Source organism: Macaca fascicularis, chromosome 7, assembly GCF_037993035.2.
Source record: "Macaca fascicularis isolate 582-1 chromosome 7, T2T-MFA8v1.1".
In the NCBI taxonomy this organism is placed as follows: domain Eukaryota; kingdom Metazoa; phylum Chordata; class Mammalia; order Primates; family Cercopithecidae; genus Macaca; species Macaca fascicularis.
In genome coordinates, this window is record NC_088381.1 from 117,020,597 (window position 1) to 117,046,080 (window position 25,484).

A 25,484-nucleotide genomic window follows, 5' to 3' on the forward strand; every position below is an offset into this window, starting at 1 on the left:
GTAAAGATAGTTGCATGGCAAGGGAGCTGTAGTCAGCCTCTGAACAATAGCCATCAAGATACCCGGGCCTTCAGTCTCCCAGCTGCAAGAAAATGAAATTTATCAGTTAACTGAGTAAGATTGGAAGCTGATACATTGCCCTGGCCAACACCTTGACTGTATCATTTCAAAAGATCCAGGTAAGTCTTGCCTGCACTACTAACCCACAGAAACTGTGAGATGATAAATGCATGCTGTTTTAAGCCACTAAATTTGGCATAATTTGTTACACAGCAATAGAAAACAAATATACTAACCAAACCTAGAAAAAGAGGACTTCAGGTTGTAGAGAATGCCAAACCAACATAGTCAGACCAGCAATTCATTGTCTTCCACACCATGTTTCCTATTCCTCAGAATCTTACTGACTTTTGGGTTGGTGGGCTAATCTAGTGTACACATTTTATGATTTACTTTTGTCACTTTCTTCCTTCCCAGAGACACTGCGACTCTTTCCAGCTAATGGAAAACCATTCCATGCAATGAATCAAAATTTATTAAACTGTGTCCAAATGGTCTGACGGAATTTATGCACCACCAAAGTGAACCAATTTATTCCTCATTCAGACACATCATTTTCATTGCCCCTACATCCATTAATAGAGCATCCTTCGCTGATGTTTCCTTTGCTCTAAGCTGGATCATCCCCTTATGATGGTTTATTATGAGAGAGAATCTCAGAAAAGAATAGCACAGATGACTTCTTATAAATTTTTTGGCTGTCTTTCTCAGGTTGTTTTACAAATATATAGCTAGAGAACCATTAACAATAGTTTCATTACAGATGTAGAGAAGTGACACATGGTTGGCATTTATACTATATGTCCCTTTTATTCAAAGTGCCTTTATAGGTGATAAATGAGGTTGACTCTTAGGCTCAACAAAAATTGGAGGTAGAGATAGAAAAATATATGAATACCTTGTCTCTCTTACTTTGCAAGTAAAATAGCATATGTGTGACTTTTAAGTTAAAAGGACAAATATAGAATCAAGGACAGTGGGGCAGGAGATTGGGGGATGGAAATAAACATTTGTGGAAAGTAAAATGTTAATAGCCTGTGCAGTTTGAATCTATGCAATTTCTTATGTAAGAAAAGAAGACCAAAGTAAAATTTACAACAAATCAATACATCTGCTTAATTGATCTATGACTGAAATTTACTTTCCTCATTAGTAAAGAGTCAGAGCAGTTCATTTCATTAACATAACTATATCTCAGTGCTCACTGAAGAGCTAACAAAACCAGAAACCCAAGGACTATACAATAAAGCAGCAAGGTTTCAGAAAACATCAGCTGCAAATACATCAACACCTACGTGTTCCAGAGTAACTGGGAGGGGAAATCTAGCTTACAAAATAGACACTAGGAAAACACCATAAAAGATCGGGTTATAGTGTCTTAAATAACAGAGATCGAAGTTAGATCCCTTCAGAAAGCTGGATTCATACAGAAAAGCTCTAACGGTGAGAACGTGGCAGTTCAGGAGCTTCTTTATAGAAAGGATTTGGGGGCACTACGTGGTTGGGAGGGAGGTTAAAAACTTGTCTTCAGATATGTTTGCCTAGACTGCAGACTTTACATAAAAACTTTAAAACATCAATTATCCATTTTAAAAAATAGGATGTTGAGGAGGAAGTTGATAGCTAAAGTCACCTCTTAGCACTACCACTGATTAGAAAAGAAAAATAATTTTACCTAGGATGCCCAGGTTTTAGGAGCATAATAGGATGAGAAGAACTGCTGAGTAAGTAGCTGTCTTGGTCTGTTTTGTGTTGCTATAACAGAATTCCTAAGACTGGGTAATTTATAAAGAAAAGTCTATTTCGCTCACAGTTCTGCAGGATGGGATGTTCAAGGCATGGCCCTGGCTTCTGGCAAGGGCTTTTGTGCTGTATCTTAACATGGTGAAGAAAGTCAAAGGGGAAATAGACATGTAAAAAGAGGCAAAGCCTGCAGGGCATCCTGGCTTTATAACAACCCACTTTTGTGGGAATTAATCCATTCTTGCAAGAACTAATCCAATCTCCCATGAGCAAGAACTCACTACCTCAAAAGGAGCACCAAGTCATTCATGAGGGATGCCTTCCATGACCCACACCTCTCACTTGGCCCTACTTCTCAACACAGCCACACTGGGGATCAAATTTTAACATGAGTTGTGGCAGGGACAAACTAAAACCATAGCAGTAGACTTACATCTACTAGATGGTGGCAAAAATCCCCAACATGTGTGGTTTGTTTTATGTGACCTCACTTCCCTCAGCTTTCCTTAGGATAGAACCATGCTTTGATTATAGCACCTGCACTTTGAGAACACTGCAGCCTTTGGTATACTAAGGGATTACTCTTTCCAATTTTCAAATTTACCATGGGAATTTATTATAATTTAACTTGCCTTCAAAGCTTTAAGCACCTCCTCTCCTATCCCTTCATTAAACAGAAATTGACAAAAGATACGGGCACTGTCTCTCTTAACCCTACCCTGAATTGTGGCATAGAAACACAAAGTTTTAAATAATGTACTACCATCATTAATGTGCTTAGGAAAAGTAAAAATAAGTTATGAAAATAAGAAAGATAATACCAATCTGCCCCACATAAAAGATTTATCGTTAAGTAATAAAAATTTTAATTTTTGTTTGTAGGAACCCCCACAACCTAGTTCTAAAATCAAATAACCATAACAATAGTAGTAATAAAATCTGTAATCCCAGCACTTTGGGAAGCCCAGGAGGGCCTATCACAAGGTCAGGAGTTCGAGACCAGCCTGACCAATGTGGTGAAATCCCATCTCTACTAAAAATACAAAAATTAGCCAGGCGTGGTGGCAGGCACCCGTAATCCCAGCTACTCGGTGGGGACCGAAGCAGGAGAATCGCTTGAACCTGGGAGGCGGAGGTTACAGTGAGCCAAGATGGCGCCATCGCACTCCAGCCTAGGGGACAAGAATGAGACTTCATCTCAAAAAAAAAAAGAAAAAGAAAAAAATTATGGAATTCCAAAACATGTTGTGTTGCTGCAATTTCAGCCCTGTCTATGGTGAGCATAAAGGCTTTGGAAGAAGGAGTATCACAGATGAAGTCGTGGCTCTAGCACTTCTAAGCCATAGTCTAGGCAAGTCACTTTCTCCTCCTTATCTATAAAATGTTGACCATACCCACTTGTTTTTCTGCGATTAACAAGATAGCATACAAAACATTAATGACAAAGACACTTTGAGAGGCCGAGGCGGGCAGATCATGAGGTCAGGAGATCAAGACCATCCTGGTTAACACCGTGAAACCCCGTCTCTACTAAAAATACAAAAAAAATTAGCCAGGCGTGGTGGTGGGCGCCAGTAGTCCCAGCTACTCGGGAGGCTGAGGCAGGAGAACCGCTTGAACCAGGGAGTCAGAGGTTGCAGTGAGCCGAGATCGCGCTACTGCACTGCAGCCTGGGAGAGGAAGCCAGATTCCGTCTCAAAAAAAAAAAAAAAAAAGACAAACACTGTGTTATATATGTTTTAAACACATAGAATCCTTACAATAGTCTCATGTATAGATACTATTATTATTCCTGTTTTACAGGTAAGGAAACTGAGGCCCAGAGATGTTCACTTGCTCCTGCTCAAAGAGTCTGGACTTAAACCTTAAACCCAGCCAGTTTAGGGTCAGAGCTTGTTCTCTTAACCTGTACTACATTAAGACTGCCTCTCAAAGCAGCAATAATAAAATCAATAATAACTGACTTTTATTGAGCACTTTCTTTATGTAGGGTACTGATAAGCATCTTACTTGAATTATTTCATTTCATTTTTAAAACAACCCCATGAAGTAGGTACTGCCAGAATCACCAGTATGCTATATCATATTACTCCTCGTGAAGTGCCTGGAAAAATATAGTAGCTCAATAGAGGGTAGTTATTATTTTTATCCCCATTTGTACTAATATGTCTTCAAGCATGAAGCAAAGAAATAATCCTGAGCAATACAATTGACATTAGAAATAAACTTACTTTGTAGAATAATGTTTTCTCAGCATGTTGGAACACAGGCAAACTCATGCCCACATCTTATCCAGCCTCCCTCTGTTACAGCCATCTCTGCAACTAGGCAGACTTTCAATTCTAGTTTCATTTAAAAAAAAAAAAAAAAAAAGGTATGGCTTTTGGCTTGGACTGTTTTCTGTGGCTTTTTGGAAAATGAAATCTCCCTACTTCTCTTCAGTGTATTGAACTCTGTAACCATAGCATCAATACCTCACACACTGCCCCATCTCCATCTTTTGTATTAAAAATTAGGGAGAGATTGTGAGAAGCTGCTGCAATGGAGGCAAATGATGAATAAAATGAAAAATTCGTTGCTTGGTTCACCGAGAAAATTCCATTTTTAACATTTAGCCTTGTGTACTACACCTACTGCCGAGCTACAAATATACTGTGAAGGGTAGATTTCAGGAATATGGTTTTCTGTTCCACACTGGAAACAATCTGAAGCAAAGGAGGGGTGGGGACAGGCTGCCTCGTCGGGGTGATAACACAGCAGTGAATGCAAGAGATGGCCTCTGGGGCAATAATCCAATGTCATGCAGGGCAGACCGTCCCACGATCTGGTGCTGAGACAAGACAGTAGAGCCCCTCTGATGCAAAAGGAGATTGAGATATTGGAAGAAGAGCAATGTTTGCATCTCCCAGGGAACAGAAGGAAGTGTATAATCCAAATATAAGACAGATTTCTGACCTAAGAATGAATATCTGTACAACTCGTTTGCAGCAAAATTGCTAAATCAGCTTAAGCTAATTTTAGAATTAGTGCACATTTTACATTTTTCCTGTTGGGATCTTTTGTTTTGTTATTATACTTTAAGTTCTGGGATACATGAATGTTCAGGTTACATAGGTATACACGTGCCATGATGGTTAGCTGCACCCATCAACCCATAAACTACATTAACTTCTTCTCCTAATGCCATCCCTCCCCAAGCTCCCCAGCCCCCAACAGGCCCTGGTGGGTGATGCTCCCCTCCTTGTGTCCATTTGTTCATAAGTTTCACCTCCTACTAATGAGTGAGAACATGCAGTGTTTGGTTTTCTATTCCTGTATTAGTTTGCTGAGAATGATGGTTTCCAACTTCATCCATGTCCCTGCAAAGGACATGAACTCATCCATTTTCATGGCTGCATAGTATTCCATGGTGTATATGTGCCACATTTTCTTTATCCAGTCTATCATTAATGGGCAGTTGGGTTGGTTCTAAGTATTTGCTACTGTGAACAGTAACGCAATAAACACACGTGTGCATGTAGCTTTATAGTAGAAAAATTTATAATCATTTGGGTATATACCCAGTAATGGGATTGCTGGGTCAAATGGTATTTCTGGTTCTAGATCCTTGAGGAATTGCCCCACTGTCTTCCACAATGGTTGAACTAATTTACACTCCCACAAACAGTGTAAAAGGATTCCTGTTTCTCCACATCCTCTCCAGCATCTGTTGTTTCCTGAAGTTTTAATGATCACCATTCTAACTGGCAAGAGATGGTATCTCATTGTGGTTTTGATTTACATTTATCTAATAACAAATGATGATGAGCTTTTTTTCATATGTTTGTTGGCCACATAAGTGTCTTCTTTTGACAAATTTCTGTTCATACATTTCGCCCACTTGTTCATGGTGTTGTTTTTTTCTTGTAAATTTGTTTAAGTTCTTTGTAGATTCTGGATATTAGCCCTTTGTCAGATGGATAGATTGCAAAAATTTTCTCCCATTCTGTAGGTTGCCTGTTCACTCTGATGACACTTTCTTTTGCTGTGCAGATGCTCTTTAGTTTAATTAGATCCCATTGATCAATTTTGGCTTTTGTTGCCATTGCTTTTAGTGTTTTAGTCATGAAGTCTTTGCCCATGCCTGTCCTGAATGGTATTGCCTAGGTTTTCTTCTAGGGTTTTTATGGATTAAGGTCTTACATTTAAGTCTTTAATGCATCTTGAGTTAGTGTTTGTATAAGGTGTAAGGAAGGTGTCCAGTTTCTGTTTTCTGCATATACCTAGCCAGTTTTCCCAACACCATTTATTAAATAGGGAATCCTTTCCCCATTGCTTGTTTTTGTCAGGTTTGTCAAAGATCAGCTGGTTGTAGATGTGTGTCATTATTTCTGAGGCCTCTGCTCTGTTCCATTGGTCTATATATTTGTGTTGGTACCAGTACCATGCTGTTTTGGTTACTGTATCCTCATTGTATAGTTTGAAGTCAGGTAGCGTGATGCCTCCAGCTTTGTTCTTTCTGCTTAGGATTGTCTTGGATACAAGGGCTCTTTTTTGGTTTCATATGAAATATAAAGTAGTTTTTTCTAATTCAGTGAGGAAACTCAATGGTAGCTTGATGGAAATAGCATTGAATCTATAAATTACTTTGGGCAGTATGACCATTTTCACGATATTGATTCTTCCTATCCATGAGCATGGTATGTTTTTTTTCCATTTGTTTGTGTCCTCTCTTATATCCTTGAGCAGTGGTTTGTAGTTCTCCTTGAAGAGGTCCTTCACATCCCTTGTAAGTTGGATTCCTGGGTATTTTATTCTCTTTGTAGCAACTGTGAATGGGACTTCACTCATGATTTGGCTCTCTATTTGTCTATTACTTGTGTGCAGGGATGCTTGTGATTTTTAAACACTGCTTTTGTATCCTGAGACTTTGCTGATGTTGTTTATCAGCTTAAGGAGATTTGGGGCTGAGACGACAGGGTTTTCTAAATATACAATCATGTCATCTGCAAACAGAGACAATTTGACTTCCTCTTTTCCTAATTGAATACTCTTTGTTTCTTTCTCTTTTCTGATTGCCCTGCCCAGAACTTCCTATACTATGTTGAATAGGAGTGGTGAGAGAGGGCATCCTTGTCTTGTGCCAGTTTTCTAAGGGAATGCTTCCAGCTTTTGCCCATTCAGTATGATATTGGCTGTGGGTTTGTCATAAATAGCTCTTATTACTTTGAGATATGTTCCATAAATACCTATTTTATTGAGAGTTTTTAGCATGAAGGGGTGTTTAATTTTATTGAAGGCCATTTCTGCACCTATTGAGATAATTATGTAGTTTTTATCATAGGTTCTGTTTATATGATGGATTATGTTAATTTGACTTGCGTATGTTGAACCAGCCTTGCATTCCAGGATGAAGTTGACTTGATCGTGGTGGATAAGCCTTTTGATGTGCTGCTGGATTTGGTCTGCCATTATTTTATTGAGGATTTTTGCATCAATGTTGATCAGGGATATTGGACTGAAATTTTGTTTTTTTTGTTGTATCTCTGCCAGGTTTTGGAATCAGGATTATGCTGGCCTCCAAAACGAGTTAAGGAGGAGTCCCTCTTTTTCTATTGTTTGGAATAGTTTCAGAAGAAATGGCACCAGCTCCTCTTTTTACCTCTGGTAGAATTCGGCTGTGAATCCATCTGGTCCTGGGCTTTTTTTGGTTGGTAGGCTGTTAATTACTGCCTCAATTTTGGAACCTGTTATTGGTCTATTCAGGGATTCAACTTCTTCCTGGTTTAGTCTTGGGAGGTTGTATGTGTTCAGGAATTTATCCAGTTCTTCTAGATTTTCTAGTTTATTTGCACAGAGGTGTTTACAGTATTCTCTGATGATAGTTTGTATCTCTGTGGGATCAGTGGTGATATCCCCTTTACCATTTTTATTGTGTCTATTTTATTCTTCTCTCTTTTCTATTAGTCTGGCTAGCGGTCAATTTTGTTAATCTTTTCAAAAAACCAGGTCATGGATTCATTGATTTTTTGAAGGGTTTTTCTTGTCTCTATCCCCTTCAGTTCTGCTTCTCTCTTTAGAGCCAGCAGGCAGGAACATTTAAGTCTGCTCAAGCTTCACCCACAGCACCCCTTCCCACTGGTGCTCTGTCCCAGGGAGATGGGAGTTTTACCTATAAAGCCCCAACTGGGCTGCTGCCTTTCTTTCAGAGATGTCCTGCCTAGAAAGGAGGAATCTGGAGAGGCAATCTGGCTACAGCAGCTTTGCGGAGCTGTAGTGGGCTCTGTCTAGTTCAAACTTCCTGGTGGCTTTGTTTACACCGTGAGGGAAAAACAGCCTATGCAAGCCTCAGTAATGGCAGATGCCCTCCCACTCCCCTCTACCACCCCCCCATCACACCCCACCAAGCTCAAGCATCCCAGGTTGACTTTAGACTGCTGTGCTGGCAGTGAGAATTTCAGGTCAGTGGATCTTAACTTGCTGGGCTCCATGGGGGTGGGATCCGCTGAGCTAGATCACTTGAATTCCTGGCTTCAGCCCTCTTTCTAAGGGAGTGAATGGTTCTGTCTTGCTGGTGTTCCAGCCACCACTGGGGTATGGAAAAAAAACTCCTGCAGCTAGCTCAGTGTCTGCCCAAAGGGCTGCCCAGTTTTGTGCTTGAAACCCAGGGCCCTGGTAGTATAGGCACCCAAGGGAATCTCCTGGTCTGCAGGTTGCGAAGACTGTGGGAAAAGCGTAGTATCTGGGCCAGAGTGCACCGTCCCTCAAGGCATAGTCCCTCATGGCTTCTCTTGGCTAGGGGAGGGAGTTCCCCAACCCTTTGCATTTCCCGGGAGAGGTGACATTCCACCCTTCTTCGGCTCACCCTCTGTGGGCTTTGCCCAGTGTCTAACCAGTCCCAATGAGAAGAGCTGGGTACCTCAGTTGGAAATGCAGAAATCCCCCACCTTCTGTGTTGATCTTTCTGGGAGCTGCAGACGGGAGCTATTCCTATTCAGCCATCTTGCCAGCTACCTAGTACACATTTTTTAAGTACAGATGACAGTGGCAAGAAAAGGTGTACTGAACAACTGAAGGAATTCAGACTTGGATTAACATCTGGCCACCTTAGTTGCCTTTCTATAATTTTTTTAAGTGATTTTATAATACAATGTACATAAGAATCACCTGGGAAGTTTTTTGAAAGCAAATATTTAAGCCCCACCCCTGATGATTCTGCTTCCATTGGCTTGGTGATCTCACTCTAGGTATTTCTGATGAAGTTTGATTTTGGATCAGTGCTGAGATGTACTACTATTAAGTGTGTCCTGAGCTCTGGTTACAGCAAACCTGTGAGTGTCTGGATTCCCTGTGGAGGAAGCTTGCATCATGTATTCTCCTGGGCTTTTGTACCTGGGGTTTATACCAAGTCCTATAGAGGAACCCACTGCAACTGCCTCCAAGATTCTTCACTCTTCCATTCTATTTTCTCCCTTTTCCCTAGAAACCATTTTAGATTTTAACATATCATCTAATAATTATCCCTACCCCGAAAATGAGGAGACAGACTCAAAGAGGGGTCATAGAATTTTCCCATATTTTTATAAAAGATGTGTAATAACAGCAGTCACATTCAAGGCCTATGGTATCTAATAACAGCTAAAATTTATTGACCCCTTTTATATGCACCATGTACTGAATATATTGCATTGACTATCATGTTTAATTCTAGTAAACGTTAATGGAAAATGGGATCCTAAAGGTTATTGAAAAGAAAAGATTTGGAAATGTTTTATTAAGAATCTGAATACAGCAAAAGAAAAAAATTTAAGTAAAAAGCAGTATGATTATTCTAGTCAAATGTTGATGGAATTAGACCAACAGGAATCTCCCTTAGGTAGCTTAAGCCTTACTTGAGTTTACTGTATAACACATTAAGTTGCCATCAAACAACAGCAGCACCTACAGAAATGTAGTTTCTGCCCCTACCTCCATCCTCCCCCACTAGGCAAGCCTCTCCCAAGAACAATAAAGAAGAGAGGAAGTAACAAAGAATTCGGAGCAGGTGTTAAGGCTTGAGGCAGATGACTGGAGAATGAATCAAAGGCACTCAGAAGTGAAATTTTGGGATTTTTGACACTAGCCCTACGTGATATTTTATAAAATTTATAGATTGAATATGATAACTAATGTGTTATTCTTTTAATAGTTACCATTTAATCTTTTAAAATGTACAAGAAAACTGAACTGACCTCTCACAGGTTTTCTCAGAACTGTAGAGAAAATAATACATTAAAGCATGTAGAAAAGTGCCTAGCACATCATGAGCCTTCAGCCAAGATTAGCTGTTGTTATTTTCCATGACACCCTCCCACAGTGATGTTAACAGCTGTGCCTAGGCTACTTTAATAAAACTTTAGTAATCACACAATGACAACTGCTGCAAAGGAAGGTATTGGGAAAATAAAATTTACAACAAAATCTCCTGCCAACCCAGAAAACGTCTCCACAAAGGTAGAAAACAAAGACAAGTTGTATTACTGAATAAGCATTAAACCAGAATGCAATGCTCATCACAGCCAATCTGCAAAGAGAATGCAAAGACAAGCAGAAACTTCCTTCTGTTATATCGCCAAGTGGATACAACCCATTACATACATGTTCTTTAGATACATAATAATTAGTCCTCAAGCAAGAACGCTTGATGGCACCATTTCTCACACAAAATTCATACAAAATTCCCTCAGTAATTGAGGTGACCCCTTGTGTTAGCTTACTTGGCTTTACCAAAAGTTAAAATAAATGTGTTATATCTTTATGACAGGAGGTAGTTGTGAAGCCAGGCATCCTCTGATGCTAGGATCTTGCCCTCCCACAGACACTGGAAGACAGGTGCATTACCTTTCTCTCTTGATGATTACTTGATCTTAAGAAAGACATTCTTGGGCCATAAAACTGGTAAGAGGCTAATTTATCTTTTAAAAAGGTTTACATGCATTTTGAAGAGACAGAAAAAAGACCTTAAAATGACAAGTTTTCTAAAACATATCATCTAAGAAAAGGGAGAAGGAAAGTGTCTTCCTTTATTTTCATCAGGGAGAATTGAGCCTCTTATTTTTAAGCTGTATTTGCCATTGCAAAGGCAGTTATCTGGGAGGAATTTAATAGCTTCTTAGTGTCTTTTCCTGATTATCAGTTACTTCCTAATGAGGAAACCCACATAGACATACACAAGGGAAATACAGAAATTAGAAATTTCTGGCCAGGCACGGTGTTGCACACCTGTATTCCCAGCACTTTGAGAGGTCGAGGAAGGCGGATCACTTGAGGTCAGGAGTTCGAGACCAGCCTGGCCAACATGGTGAAATCCTGTCTCTTCTAAAAAAAAATAAATAAATATAAAAGTTAACCAGGTGCAGTGGCACACACCTGTAATCCCAGCTACTCTGGAGGCTGAGGCAGGAGAATCGCTTGAACCCAGGAGGTGGAGGTTGCAGTGAGCTAAGATCATGCCACTGCACTCCAGCCTGAGGGACAGAGCGAAATTCCCTCTCAAAAAAAAAAAAGAAAAGAAAAAGAAATGTCCAAGGAACATATGAGTAGTAGAGGGGACACAGAGCATCTATTTTTTTATTAAATCAGAAGAGAGAACTATTACCTGTTAAAATGAAAATACTATGTTGGCATGATGTTAAGAGACTGTCCGACCAAGGGTCATGTAAAAGTTAACCTCTGACTTCACAATCATCACAACCTTTCCGAAAATCATTTGAAAAATGTTACTATTGTGTGCTAGTCAAAGTGGGTGAGTAAACATTACTGCTTTAAAATTAAGGCCTAACTGACTGTCACCATCGCCCTGCCCTCAGTGAGTACAACCACCAGTGGGTGGTGGTGTCACTGTCCTAAGAAATGCCTGCATCACAGAAAATAGTCATTCCTGTAGACATATGCTTAGAGGGCACTGTGGGATCCTTCATGATGAAAGTGCCTTGTAAATGTGAGATATCATCACCATTATGAGTGAGATCTAACCCTGGGCGATATCATAAACTTAATGGTGGGAGTTAAACCACCATCATCTCAATGTATTCCAGTCAATGTGTATTCTCATCATACTTCAAAAAGCATAGGCTGTCCAAAGCAGGATATCTGCCTGCAGACCCCAAACTATGTTTTTCAGATCATTAAAACCACAGGACACTGTAAGCCTAGATTATTCCCATTAAGTAGTAGATTTAAAGCATTATCTGTTAGGAAAAACTATGCATCAGAATGATTTTACAATACTACTTAAAATCAGCAAGTAGTGCTGATGCAGTAACAATCTTTAACACAATAATTTGGTTTTTATTAATACAAACTATCATAAAGTAAAATTCACTTTCCTTTAATAAATAACCAAAATTTATTTCATTTTCTTAATTCAAAAGGTTAACATTTTAAGGTCAGCAAGATGCTGTACCTGAAACAATTTTGTGCCTAAAACAAGGAGATGATAAATTGTAAAGACAGTCTTTGTACATTTTAGGGCTTATAATGATAAAAAAATGATCAGCAGATTTCCTGTCACCAGAAGGCAAAAACTACAACACACACCAGTTATCTAATGAAAGTGTACACTGGGAAGAATTGCCTAGCTGCTCAGTGACCTACAATGTCACAGTTCCGTACCTAACACATTACTTTACTGCCTTCCCCAGCTTCCAAGATAGAGTCTCACCCAAGATTATAGTGTTCCGAACTTTAGTTAATTAAAAGACAAAATTTCTCAAAATAAAAAGCCAAGGCCATTCTCATTAGAACAAACACTTTTTTAAAGATAGGCAAAGTAAATCAAGCAAATGGGAACAAAGAGAGTAGAGGGATAATATTAGCTTTAGACAGAGTGGACACTGAAACAAAATGCCTTAGGTGGTTTGTGTATTTCTTCAGTGGTTGAAGATGATGAGACTCGAGCTAGGCTTCAAGGTCATGAATGTCTTAGTGAAGGACGTTTATGGGAGCACTGTTCTGTTCCTTCCAAGTAGATATTTGGAGGTCAAGCCTTATTTTTTATTATTTTTATGACAAGGCTGGGATAGGGAGAGGCTTGAGTTGTATTGCTAGACTCTCTTCTCCTCCTACATTAAGCTCATTATGTCCCATGCCCAAGAAGGAAAGAGTAGACGGAAGAAAAATACAATCTGGCTATATCTACAAATGTTATATATTATATTTCAGTGTTCAGCACTAATCCTATCCTACTATAACTCCCAACTTCTGAGTCTAAATTTTGATTTATCTCTTGGTTATCTAGAGTTTGTCTCCAAGTAGTTTTATTAGGAAGAATACCTAGGTGATAAATGTATTTATTTATATTTAGAATATTTAAGGAAGAATACAAGAACATATAAAATAATAGGAAACATTAAAATAGAAAAAGGAAAAGAATGATGAGAACATAAATTAGTGCTAGGACTGAGACATCTAATGCACTGTATGTACTTTTTACCTGTATTAATTGAAATTCAGCTGATGTGCCAGAGAATAAAATGGCAATGAATTTAAAAGATAGAACATTATTTCCCTGTCAGAGAAAATTTCAAACAGATAAAGTGGATCTGCTCTACAGTCTTTGGAGGCCTATGCTACTTTGTGTACCTTGTGGTTCTGTCATCCCAAAGGCAGTCTACATTCACACTGTTCAAGATGGTTTCTCATTACACTTGCATTTCAACTGCACACATCCATTCCACTCTATCTCACTGGCCATGTATTCCCATGGTTACACCTAGTTGCAAGGAAGATTGAGAAACATAATCTTTACCTAGGCATCCATGTATTCAGCTACAAGTTCTATCATTGTATAAGGGAGGGGAAGAACAGATACAGTAGATAACCAGATGCATTGATCTCATCACAGCAGGCCTCAAATATACTTGACTCTTACCATTTTTACAATCAATGTAAAAAGAAAAGCCATTAATGATACTCTTAAATGTAAAATTATAAGGATGGCAGTAATAATAAAACTATTCAACATTTTAAAAATAAATAAAAGCCATTGTAGTGGCACAATTCATGGACACAAAAATGGATAATTTTCTTAGAGGAATTACAAATTATTTGCTATGAAGACCAAACTAGAATTTCTCCAAAGCACTATATATTCTGGAAATTTGCGTGTCAGAAAAATTTCCCTTATCCATGAACTTCAACTTTGAGTGACACTAAATTCTGAGGCCATAACTTTTCACCCAAAATACTCTTTAAATACCATCCCAAGATATACGGTGTTCTGAAAAAAGAAACTTAATGCCAAACTCATTTTTATTCCTTTGGGTTATGTGCTTGGATATGTGATTGTCTTTTACTGGAACAAGTCTAAATATAGCTTTCTTTTATTTGGTTCCACATATATTGTAGGGAAACTTCTTTCCCAAACTCAGATCTTCTTTTAGTCTACAAAAGTTTTCTGTTATTTCTTTGATCATTTACTCCACATTAATTTTTTGTCTTATTCTTCAAGAATACTTATTTGTGTCTGTGGCTTGAATTTCCATAGCTCTTTTCTTATATTTTGTCGTGTTTATCTCTCTTCTTTTTCCCTTTGCATTATGATGGTATTTATCTTGTTTGCCCTCCATACTCTGGTCTCAATTTTTCACTAAGTGGAAATATTTTTGTTGCTTAGTGCAAATCCACTTATAATTATAGTTATATTCCTTATGATTTCTGATTTTCTCATTAAAAAGAACTAGCTTTATTTCATGTAATATTTTTGGCATAAATTCTACTTTGTTTATTATGAAAACCACAATCCATGCTTTTGTCTTCATTTCTGTAATGATTTTTTTTTCTTTAACCTCTTTTCCAGGATGGGGGAAGAAGTTCTCATACTTTTTTCTTATTGGAAGTGCTACCACAGGTATATATTATTGCTAAATTTTTTTATTCCCATATGTTTAGAGATAATCGACCAACCCACCAACCAAATAGTATTTACTGAGCATCTACTACGTCTCAGGGACTGCGCTAAGAATTTATCATTCAGTGCAAAACACAAAAGGCATGGTCTCTGCTTTCATGGAGTTTGCAATCTAGTCACTAGCAGAAGGTAGCAAAGTATCACACCAAAGAGAAAGCTTTGGGTGTTTGTTATGGGAGCTCCTGTGGTGAGAGACTTGATCTAGGCCAGATGTTGGAGAAACACCTCCCTCAGGAGGTGGAACCTAGGTGAAGACGTAAACTGAACAGGAGTTAAGCATTAGGGAGTCATCCTGGGGTAGGGAATAGAGGGTAAAAGGAGAGGAGAGAGAGAGGTGACTGGATTAGGGAGACTCATGTACAGAAGCTGGCTCTGAAAGGAGACAGCAGGGCATCCTAAAGGCATTTCTCCCAAATGGCTGGAGCTTGGAGTATGAAAGACAAATTCTATCTGGGAGTAAGCTATGCTGACCTTTCTATGTGTGTGGTGGGGTCAGAGAGCAGCAACATTATATGAGAGTGAATAGTGGCTTTTAATCCCTCCATCCCTGAGATTTTATAACATGATCTTACCCTAGTTAAGTCATCCAGTACCAACTGAGGAAGGATGAGTTATAACCCAAAATTTGCCACAGGTATAGCAATACCTGAGACAAAGATATCACAATCACCTAGGAAAATCTGTGGCCAAAAATCAAGCAACACACATGCAGATGCTCAGTAAATCCTAGTTGATTGGTTAGTTGGTGGATTTTTGCCAAAGACCTAGACATGAAAAGGCTAGCAATTGAAATATACCATGAGTTAAATCTCAGTTTAAGTTTCAGATCCATCAAAGACTTTTAACATTAACACGAAAAATGAAAGTCAGCTACAGCTGTAACGTATGCATATTTTACAAAAGATTAAGAGAAGCTGTAGTCTTTCAACAGTCACAACAGTTTATCTTCAATGGCTCACAAGGATCATTAAGCAGAAAAAAGAAAGGTGGTGGTCAAGTGTCAGTGCTTTCTTTCCAAATATGAACTGAGGGTGCAACAGTGTAACTCATTACATGTAAAATCAAAGACATTGAGGACTGAATAAACCACATGAACACCAGACTAATCCTCTTTGTGCCATGACTTAATGTAGGATGCTGATGACTCCACTTAACCTCACCGTGTCTCCATTTCCCAATCTGTAAAACAGGGTTAATAATTTTAACCCACTTCTCAGAGATAGTAAGTGGATTAACTATAATAACAATAAACTAATTTAAAACACAAATCATGAGAATGTTCTAACAAGAGTTATACTTTCTTATAGTAAGAAATGTGAATTTCTTCTTATCCAGAATCATTCCAAATGCATCAGTGAATAATTTATTAGAAAAAAAAAATACACTGTGACCTTCCTTTTCAGTGACTGAAGATATTCTTTGGACTGAGTCTTTTTTTTTTTTTTTTTTTTAAATAAAAACGTACCTTTTATTAGGGGTAAAAAATGACTTTGATCCTATCTCAGCTTGGTGATTCAATGGATGGCAACTCGGCCAGGAAGATTTAAGAGCACTGTCTACAACTTACAAGACTCCACTGAAAAATACTCATTTAGCAGTTTGAGAATTACCTTGACCTAGAATTTATGCCAGAAACAACAAGGGCATAAAGATAAAACCACTTTAGCTCACTAATCAAAATAAACTTATCCTAGACAAATTTACTGAATAAATACAAAGCAAACCAATTCAATTGTCTACCCAAACTTTGTAGTTACATGAATATAAATACCACACACCTAAATATTGTTCCTAAAGTAATTAAGTGTATTGTTCCTCCAGAGACTGGAATAACAAGAAAACACTGAAGTTCATTGTCAAACACTTATTATGACTGTTACTAAATAGTCAACCTGTATTTGTACTTTATGGAAATATTTACATTCCTATACCATCCAGAATCCTGAAATTCTGGAACAGAGTGCAGGTTAAACAAACATTATGTGAATCCAAAACTGCACAATAGATAGTGGTGTTAAACCCTGGCAGACTGCAATTTATTAACACCCACAAATAGATTACTTCTGTTCAAGTCAAACAGCCTGAAAAAAAAATGGATTTTCTATAATCCAGCTACCCAATTTCCTTTCAGTTTTCAAGATTACAACTTCCATTTTATGACATGACCACATTTTCTAGAGGGCAAAAAAATAAATCACACTGTATATAATGGGGCTAGGATCCCAAGACAAAAGAATCATAAATTCCACTCCCAAAAAGGTTGTAAACTCTCTCATTCCATAACAAACGCAAGTATGCAGAACAAGACTTCCAGGTAACTATCTGGTCACATGACATACACAAAATAGGTCAGAAAGCTCCCAATGTAGCAGTTAAACAGTGTTTCCAAGGTCACAAAATAGCATTACTTTTTATTTCCCTCCCTTCTCAAGGCAGAGAGAGGAACTACCCAATTATACTAATGTAGTACTTACTTCTGGAAATATTCCAACCTATTTTGATGAAGAATTTTCCATTGAGAACTTGAATTTTGGAGAGGAAAATAGAAAATGAACTAAAAATCACAAAGGGTAAATGTACTGGATTATTTTAAAGTCGTTAGCAGAAGTTTAACATTTATCATTTGTAAAGTGTTTATCTTTTAAAATATGTTAAATAAGGCTTTTAAGTTATAAAGGGGTAAATTATATTACCATTAAAATGCTAGATTACTCTACTTAGGTATGATTATTGTTTCTTGAATAACTACAGTGAAGTTGAGGAAAAATTTGAATTAGATTAACATTAATCATGAAATAAAATTATATTCTTGCTGTTCAGGCTAGATATCCAAGAATAATGAAAACTTGGAGAGAAACAGAAAGGTTTCAATTAGTTTGAACTACTCATAAAATTTAAGGAAGTAAAGATAAGTCTTTTTAATAAAAATAGAGCAACCATTCCACTGGTACTCAAACAATACCAAATGGTCTAACACTGGTACAAACCTATCTTCTACTTACATTTCACAGAGGAATTTTTGTATTCACTGGGCCAATTTAAATAGTATATATGAATATAGGTAGTCAAAGGAGAAAGTAGATCAGAAAAATTTCCAGGTCCAATATTAAAGATAAAATTAGCATAATATTAGACTGTCTCTAGCTTCAGACTTTCTATTCTGTCCTCAGAATGCCTAACCAGTGGTTTCTTCTGAGGTTCCTGCTACAAGATATGTTGGAAAAATATATATCCAAATGAAGAACCTTATTATTTTCCTAGGGGAATATTTGACTGTAGTTTTTCTCTACATAAGTGTAAAAGTGTGTAAGCAAATATGATGGAAATGCTAATTAGAACATTAAGGCAGTCTTTTCAATGCAAAACAAACATTAAAAAAATAAGTATTATAGGCACTGGAACATTAAAAGTTCTTAAATCAGACTTTGCATATTTGAAAAGAAATACGAATTATGTGTTATTTCCTTTTTAACACTGCTAAGTGCATTATTAATTTGGATAAAAATCTAAATCCATTGCTCACTAATGAATAACCAAAAACCACTGGAAATCCTATAAACAAGAATTACTTCCATGGAAAATGATTTCTATTTTCTAATATTGATTTCTAATATGTAACGTGAAGAGATGCTACCCACAAAAATCAGAATCTAAATCTCTGTCTGTCCTGTTCAATGCAAAAGATTAAATTTCCATGTTCAATTGTCAGTGTGATAGAAATGAACAAGCCAAGCCCCTGGTGCCCTATCCCCAAATACAAACCAGATGAAGTTTAAAAATCAGACTTTCAAAAGAAAACAGAAATGCTTTGTGCTTTACACATAAAGATAAAAAATACATTCATCAGAGGAAGGATTAGTATAAATGTTTAAATTCTGGTTCTAAAAGTTTATAATAGGTACTGCTGTTTTCACTATTTCAACTAAAGGAATTCATAAAAGAAAGACTCTAACTTTGAGCCTTCTCCTTGATTGGCTGTGGGTTCAATGTGATTGTTGTAGGCATTATCATTTTGATTCCCAGATTTACTCAAAAGTTTCAGTAAGCCATTGTTTATGGATGTTGTAAATATAATCATGTATTTCAGTTAATGAAAACCAAAACAGAACCACAATCTCTTGCCTCCCTCCTTTGAGCGAGTTTCTACCTTTTGTTAATCTATCAATGGAACCTATAAAATTCGTGTTTTTAAAAAAAAATCAACTTATTTATTTTAAAATACAAATAGAAGTTAACATTCTGTTTTCCTCCTTTAATACATATTTATGGAGTAGTTCCAATTCATTATGAATTTTTATAACCTCATTATTACATTGCCAGTTGCTACAAATATATGCCAAGTATCTCCTCCATGAAAAGAAATGTGCTAGAGGCAGCTCATTATTATAGTTCAGCTCAAAGAAAAAAAAAAAGGCCACTTCCTCTCTCTCGCCCACCAATCAGAACCACTTATAAAGTTGAAAGGGCAGGCCACTCCTTCACACTGGTAGACTCAGAAATATGTTCATAAACCAGAGATAATGGTTTAATCATAACTACCATTTCTTTTTTTTCTTTCTTTTTTTTTTTTTCAAGGTTCAGTTTCCTTTAATGACCCCCATCTCCCTGAAGGGCAGGTGCAGGCAGCTAGGCGATGGCAAGAGATGTTCACTTGAAGATCTTGCCCTGATTGAAGGCTTTGCCCACATGCTGGAAGGCCCCCTCCCAGGAAAAGTACTCTCGAACCAGCGTCTGGGTCTCCTCGCTGCCAGGATCCAGTTTCCGCCATGTGTATGACTCGTAGTCCACCTGCCAATCTGGACTCAGCGGAAAGGCAAGCTCCTGGCCTCGGAAGACCCAGACTCCAGAAATGGAGCTGCTATTGTTGGTTCCAAAGAGGATGACACTGGCGAAGGCATTCTTCCTCAGCTTGTCCAGTCGCTGGAACATTCCAGTGATGAGATTGCAGCTCATGAAGGTCTGAGTGAGTTCTTCAGGGAAGCGATACTCTGAGTACCACAGGGACCAGCCGTCCTTATCAAAGTGTTCCCAGAAATATGGCAGTGCCACAGAGAGTGTGTCCTCATTGGAGTACTTGCGCTTAAATTCATCCAACACAAAGGTACTCCTGGGCAAGTGAGCGAAGGGGTCCTTGGCCTTGGGCTCAGCAGCCAGCGCCTGCTCACATTCATCCATCTCCTCCTCAGGAGCAGGGGCAGCCGCCTTTTTCTCCTCCTTCCGCTCAGCCTGGGGCTTCTGCTTCTCTTCCCGTGAACGCTTCTCTTTCCGTGGTGTATCTTTTTTAGGCTGGGTCTCTGCAAACTTTTTAGCATCAAACTGGGCCATCTTCTCACACAGCTTCACCTCCCCCAAGACAGCCCGGAACTGGGGCTGATTAATGCAGCTGAGGAACCAGCGGTTGGTATTGGGAAAGTCCTGGCGGAAAGAAGGCTCTAGGACCTGCTTATAGAGCCACAACAGGGTGCAGACAACTGTGATGTCAGCCAATGTCACTCGTTCGCCCACCAGAAAAGTCCTCGTCTTCAAGTGAGCATCCAGCAGCCCCAGAATTCGCCTCACTTCCTCCTTTGCATTCTCAGTGGCCTGTTTGTTGTGGTGCATGATGCCCAAGGTGGGGAATACCCAGGTACTGGCTGGGGGCACTATGTCGGAATCAGCAAAGCTCACCCACTGCACCACCTGGGCTGCTGCCTCTGGAGTACTTCCCCGCAGCTCCTCATTGCTCACATAGTAGGCAATGGCGTTGCTCTCAAACACACAGAATCCATCGTCACCCTCAAATGCTGGAACCTTGCCGGCAGGAAATTTGCGGAGAAATTCAGGGGTGCGGTTGGTTTGGCCAAAATGGAAGTGGGGTGGTGCAGAGAGCACGCGGACCTGAGCCCCGCTGTACTGAGCAGCGATGAGAGCCTTGAAGGCCCTCCAGTTTTCAGGATACATATACAGGGTCCCAGCCGCCATGGTGATTCCGCAAAGAAAGGGGATAACTACCATTTCTTAAGCAGTGTGATGATTATTTGCCACCTCAAGTCAATTCGCTACCCTTCTCTGCCCCTATGGGCCCTAGAAGGTCGACCTCTATGGACTGCACCATCCAAGTTCTGAGCCCTTGGTTTCTGGTTCAGTTTGGCAGAAGATCAGAAGGCAGGAAGAGAGACATAGGGGTTTCCTTCTCCGTTCTATCCTCAGTACAAAACTCTGGCAGTGGCTACTTTCCTCCAGGGCCAGAGCATTCCCCTACAGTCCAAAGTCTCACCAGGTTATGATAATAACATCCTCTTGCTGTTGGGCTCTGACTGCTTCACTCTGCCCCCTTTGCTTCCTTAATCCTGCTTACACCTCTGTAGTTAGTCTCTTTATTAATGTCTATTCATTTAAACCATTTGTGGGAGGCATAATTCTAAGATGGTCTCAATATTCCTATACCTTTGTTTGCACACTGTCCAAGAAAGTCCTATGGTACTGCTTGCTGTTATTCACATGGGATATTCCTACTGGGCAGAAACTGTTCTAGGACACCTTGAAAACCTTCATATCTAGCCTTTGACTTGAGCCCCTACCATTCTTGTATTTTTGGCTAGGACAGCTAGGTCAGTTTCTCTCAACACACATGCCATATGCCATAGAAACTTATAGAAAAAGAGAGAAAAACAAAATAAGAAAAAATGAAAACCACATTGGGCTTCTCTCCTAAGGGTGGAGGCAGTATGTAATGGAGATTACAGAACACAAACTTTGGCTTCCGAGACACATAGGTTTCAGTCAGGCTCTGTTCTTTACTCTCTGTATGACCTTGAGGAAGTGATTCCTACCCCTTTGTTTGCACACTTTATATAATCCTCTCCCCGTAAGTGTGAGTGAGACTGGTGCAATCAGTGAGGCCTTTAAAAAGAGAAAGTCTAGGAGTCCAAGATGAAACAAATCAGAGATATCCCCAACTGTAGCAGACACTCTCCGGTCAGTCCTGAAAAAAGCAAACTGCCATATTGTGGAAAAGGCCACTTGGCAGAGATTGGCTAAAAATTGTAAGAAACCATAAGAAATTTTGTTGCTGATTGACAGTCAGCAACAAAATGGGACCTCAGTCCAACAACCACAACCCAAAGAAGCTTGGAAGAGGGTCCCAAGCTCCAGAGAAGATCACAGCCCTGCCCAACACCTTGATTTCAATTTTATGAGACCCAGAACAATCTATTTTTACACTACCTGTTTTTAAAGTTTGTTATGCAAAGGATTATGGGTGAAGCTGCAGAAGGCATGTTTAACTGACTGAAGGAAACGAAATGTGTAAGTAATTTAGCATTTTGTGATTGCTTTTTTCTATGCAAATAATAAAGTTACCAGTTTATTAACTAGAAATGCTAATGCTTTCTTTAATAGAGTAATTTCATGTACTTAAAAGAAACCCATTCTTTTTCTTTTTCTCATTCCAGAATGGATTTGAAGTAGCTAACCTAGCTTTCCCTGCATTCTATAGTTTAAACTTTTTGAAATGTATTCACCCCTTAAAGTCTATCTGCATTAGTGAGTTTGTATTGTCCTGAAAATTGATTTCTTAACTTTATTTGAACGAGTTATGACTCTAAATATTAAAAAATCTTTGTCTTCCTTCAGCATCTCGATAAATTGCAAGTTGTACAGTTCTGGTTCAATATCCTTTTTCTTTCCTCCTATTCCTGTCACTGTTCCAAAATTAGGTGAATGGCTGGCTAACTCCTTTCATAAATCAAATAACATTCTTCCTGTGGTTTCAATGGAGTAAGTCAAGCTTCAGAAACTGGCACAGACACTTACAGTAGTACTGTTCCGGGGACCCCAAGGAATCAAAGACTTTATGAAATTGGTCTATATAAGTCACATCCCCACTCACCATAATCACAAGCTCTGCTGCAGTTACAAACAATGGAGTGTTTGAATTCTAAATCAGTCCTTCAATTATCAAAGTTGTCACTCCTTCTCCTTGATAGTTTTTCTACCCCAGCAAAATCCCAACTGCTATTGCTATTGCTGCAAAGTTATCAAATTCTTACTCTCAGAATTTTTCCAGAGTATGAAAAGTTTTCATGAAGCAATTGCTTTACTGAAACAATACTTGCTAAGGTTAACAATTATTTCCACTAAATCCAAAAGATGTTTCTCAGACTTCATTTTATTTACACACTCCAAAACATTCTTGAAATTAATCTTCCTTTGGCCTGTGGATCACACTCTCCTGGTTTCCTTCCACCTTCTCCAGCTGCTTCATCTTAAATTTATTTGTGAGCTCATTCTGGTCTACCAGCCATTAAATGCTGACAAAGAGAGAAGTCCCAAGACATTCTTGAGAATCATCTTTGGAATCTCCCTGTTCAACTCTGATTGTCTCCTAGTTTTCAAATCCATTACTTCTCCCCATCTCCATGATCACCACCTTTCATTCAAGTTATAATCATCTTTCCCTGTACTGCACAAACCTCCTGTCTGGCCTCCTCCTGCACCCCATCCTCTCTCTAATGTTCTCCACTATGAGACCAGCAATGTCCTTTAAATATGTCAATCCAACCGTGGCATCCTGCCCTTTTTACATAAGCTTTTCCATGCCTTACTATTTCTTTTCTTTTTTATTTATTTAATTATTTATTTATTTATTTATTTATTTTTGAGACGGAGTCTTGCTGTCACCCACACTGGAGTGCAGTGGTGCGATCTCGGCTCACTGCAAGCTCCACCTCCCCGGTTCCCGCCATTCTCCTGCCTCAGCCTCCCTAGCAGCTGGGACTACAGGCGCCCGCCACCTCGCCCAGCTAATTTTTTTGTAATTTTTAATAGAGACGAGGTTTCACTGTGTTAGCCAGGATGGTCTCAATCTCCTGACCTCGTGATCCACCCGCCTCGGCCTCCCAAAGTGCTGGGATTACAGGCGTGAACCACCGCGCCCAGCCCCACTATTTCTTTTAGGATAAAGACTTTTAAAAGACCTCCAAGTTCTTTAAACGATCTACATATTTTACCTGCTGCCTGTTTATTTCATCATCCCCCATTTTTCCCTCCTTCTTTGCATTCTTGTGCTTCCTTGAACAGTCAATAGTCCTCCATGGTCTTAGCAACAGCTGTGTGCTCTAGAGTGTAAAGTTTACCCGTCAATTAATTCAATAATCACTTCCTCAAAGAAGCTTTCTGTGACCCTGCAGTCTATGTCATATCCTTTTGTTGTGTCATTTATAATTACCTACATTGTCAGTAACTACACTGACTACCGAAATTATATAAATTTGTGTGACCTTTTGATTGTTTACTTAAAGACTGCCTCTCCTGCTAGATGAGTTCCTTGAGAAAAGGAGCTGTGTCTATTTTGTTTATAGTTGTAGGATCTGCTCTTAGTACAGATCCTGAAAGATGCCCTATAGAAAAGGTGCTCAGTATCTTCCTGAAAAAGTAGAAGAAAAATATTAGAGGCATACATGGAAAATTGGTAAGGCTTGGCCCTACATCTCTACTCCTCCTCTTTTAGAAAAACCATAAGAAATCATGTGAGAAGTTCAATAAAAATAAGAAACTATTCCCTCAATTAGTCCCAAAAAGTGTTTTTTCCCAAAGACGTACCAGAGCTTTTGTGAAAGTTAATTAAAGGAATTAAATAGTAGGTTAAGATATCTATATATATTTCATAATGCCCCCAGGTCCTAAACATACTAATAAGCAGTACTATACCTAGAGCCAGTCAACTAGGGCTTGTAACTCAGGCCTCTGCCTGTAGGACCCTGTTCTGACCATCCACCGGCTGAGCCTCTCCACACAGGCTGAAGAGGGGGTTAAGGCCCAGGGGATAAGCCCAAACCTACCTAGAGCTATGCCTCCCCACTTCTAGACCTCACCGCAGATGCCCAAACAACCCTGAGCTGAAGCCTACATATGCCTCTTCCTGGGTTCATTCTCCTGAGGGAAGACAGCAACACAAGTGACCGTGTCCATAGCTCTAACCCATTACAGGGTAGAGTGGAGGTGGTTGACAGAGTTTGGATTTGCCCACTGGAATGTCCACAGGCATAAACCAGAAGTCCCCTCCAGAACAGGACTGTGCTCAGGGTGGGAAGACAATGGGCTCAGGCATTAGACCAGGGGCTGCCATGTGTGTGAAATAATGAAAGAGAAAACAGAATTAAAGTTATGCAAATGTTGGGGCAGACCCACTAATTAGGTGTCTATCCTTACAGGAGGACTGATTTCAGTCTCTCCTCATCTGCTCCAACCATTAGGCCAAAACATTCTTCACACTCCTCTCTCCCTTCTTCAATACATAATTTATAGCCTGACTTTTTGCCTATTTTGCTGAATACAAACTTCTCTTGGGAAGTTCTAAAAGCACTCTATTAGAACCCCAACCTCCACAGCGTGCAGGTTTGCTGGGAACCCTCTCTTCCTATCCCGCCCATTTGCACATGTGCTCTGTCCTTCACCTCTGTGTTCTCTCTGGCTGTCACATCTGTACCCTCTCAGTCTACCCAAAGACCCGTGCCCAGACTTCAGACTTTGCTGACCTCTGTGATTTCCCAAAACACACACTACATGTTCTTATCCCTGAACTTCTATAGCAGAGATGTCATAAAATTTTAATTAGGGCCAATCAGAAATCCAGCTGTGTAGACCCTGTTTTTGTAAAAATGGCAAAGGACTTATCTTATTGGCCGTCCAGAAGAATGGATCTAAATACAGTCTCAGAAAGGGTCGACTTTACTTAGATGTGTGTCATTCTAGGCTTAACATTATTAAACAT

At 39.1% G+C, this 25,484-nt stretch overlaps 1 protein-coding gene across 1 annotated transcript; it reads right to left on the reverse strand.

Moving 5' to 3' along the window:
• Window positions 1-19,272: 19,272 nt before the first annotated feature.
• Window positions 19,273-20,711, reverse strand: LOC102126806 (elongation factor 1-gamma-like). The gene has a single exon (XM_015453754.3). It carries the CDS (start codon window positions 20,690-20,692, stop codon window positions 19,379-19,381), a length of 1,314 nt encoding a protein of 437 aa, XP_015309240.3. The 5' UTR covers window positions 20,693-20,711; the 3' UTR covers window positions 19,273-19,378.
• Window positions 20,712-25,484: the final 4,773 nt, after the last annotated feature.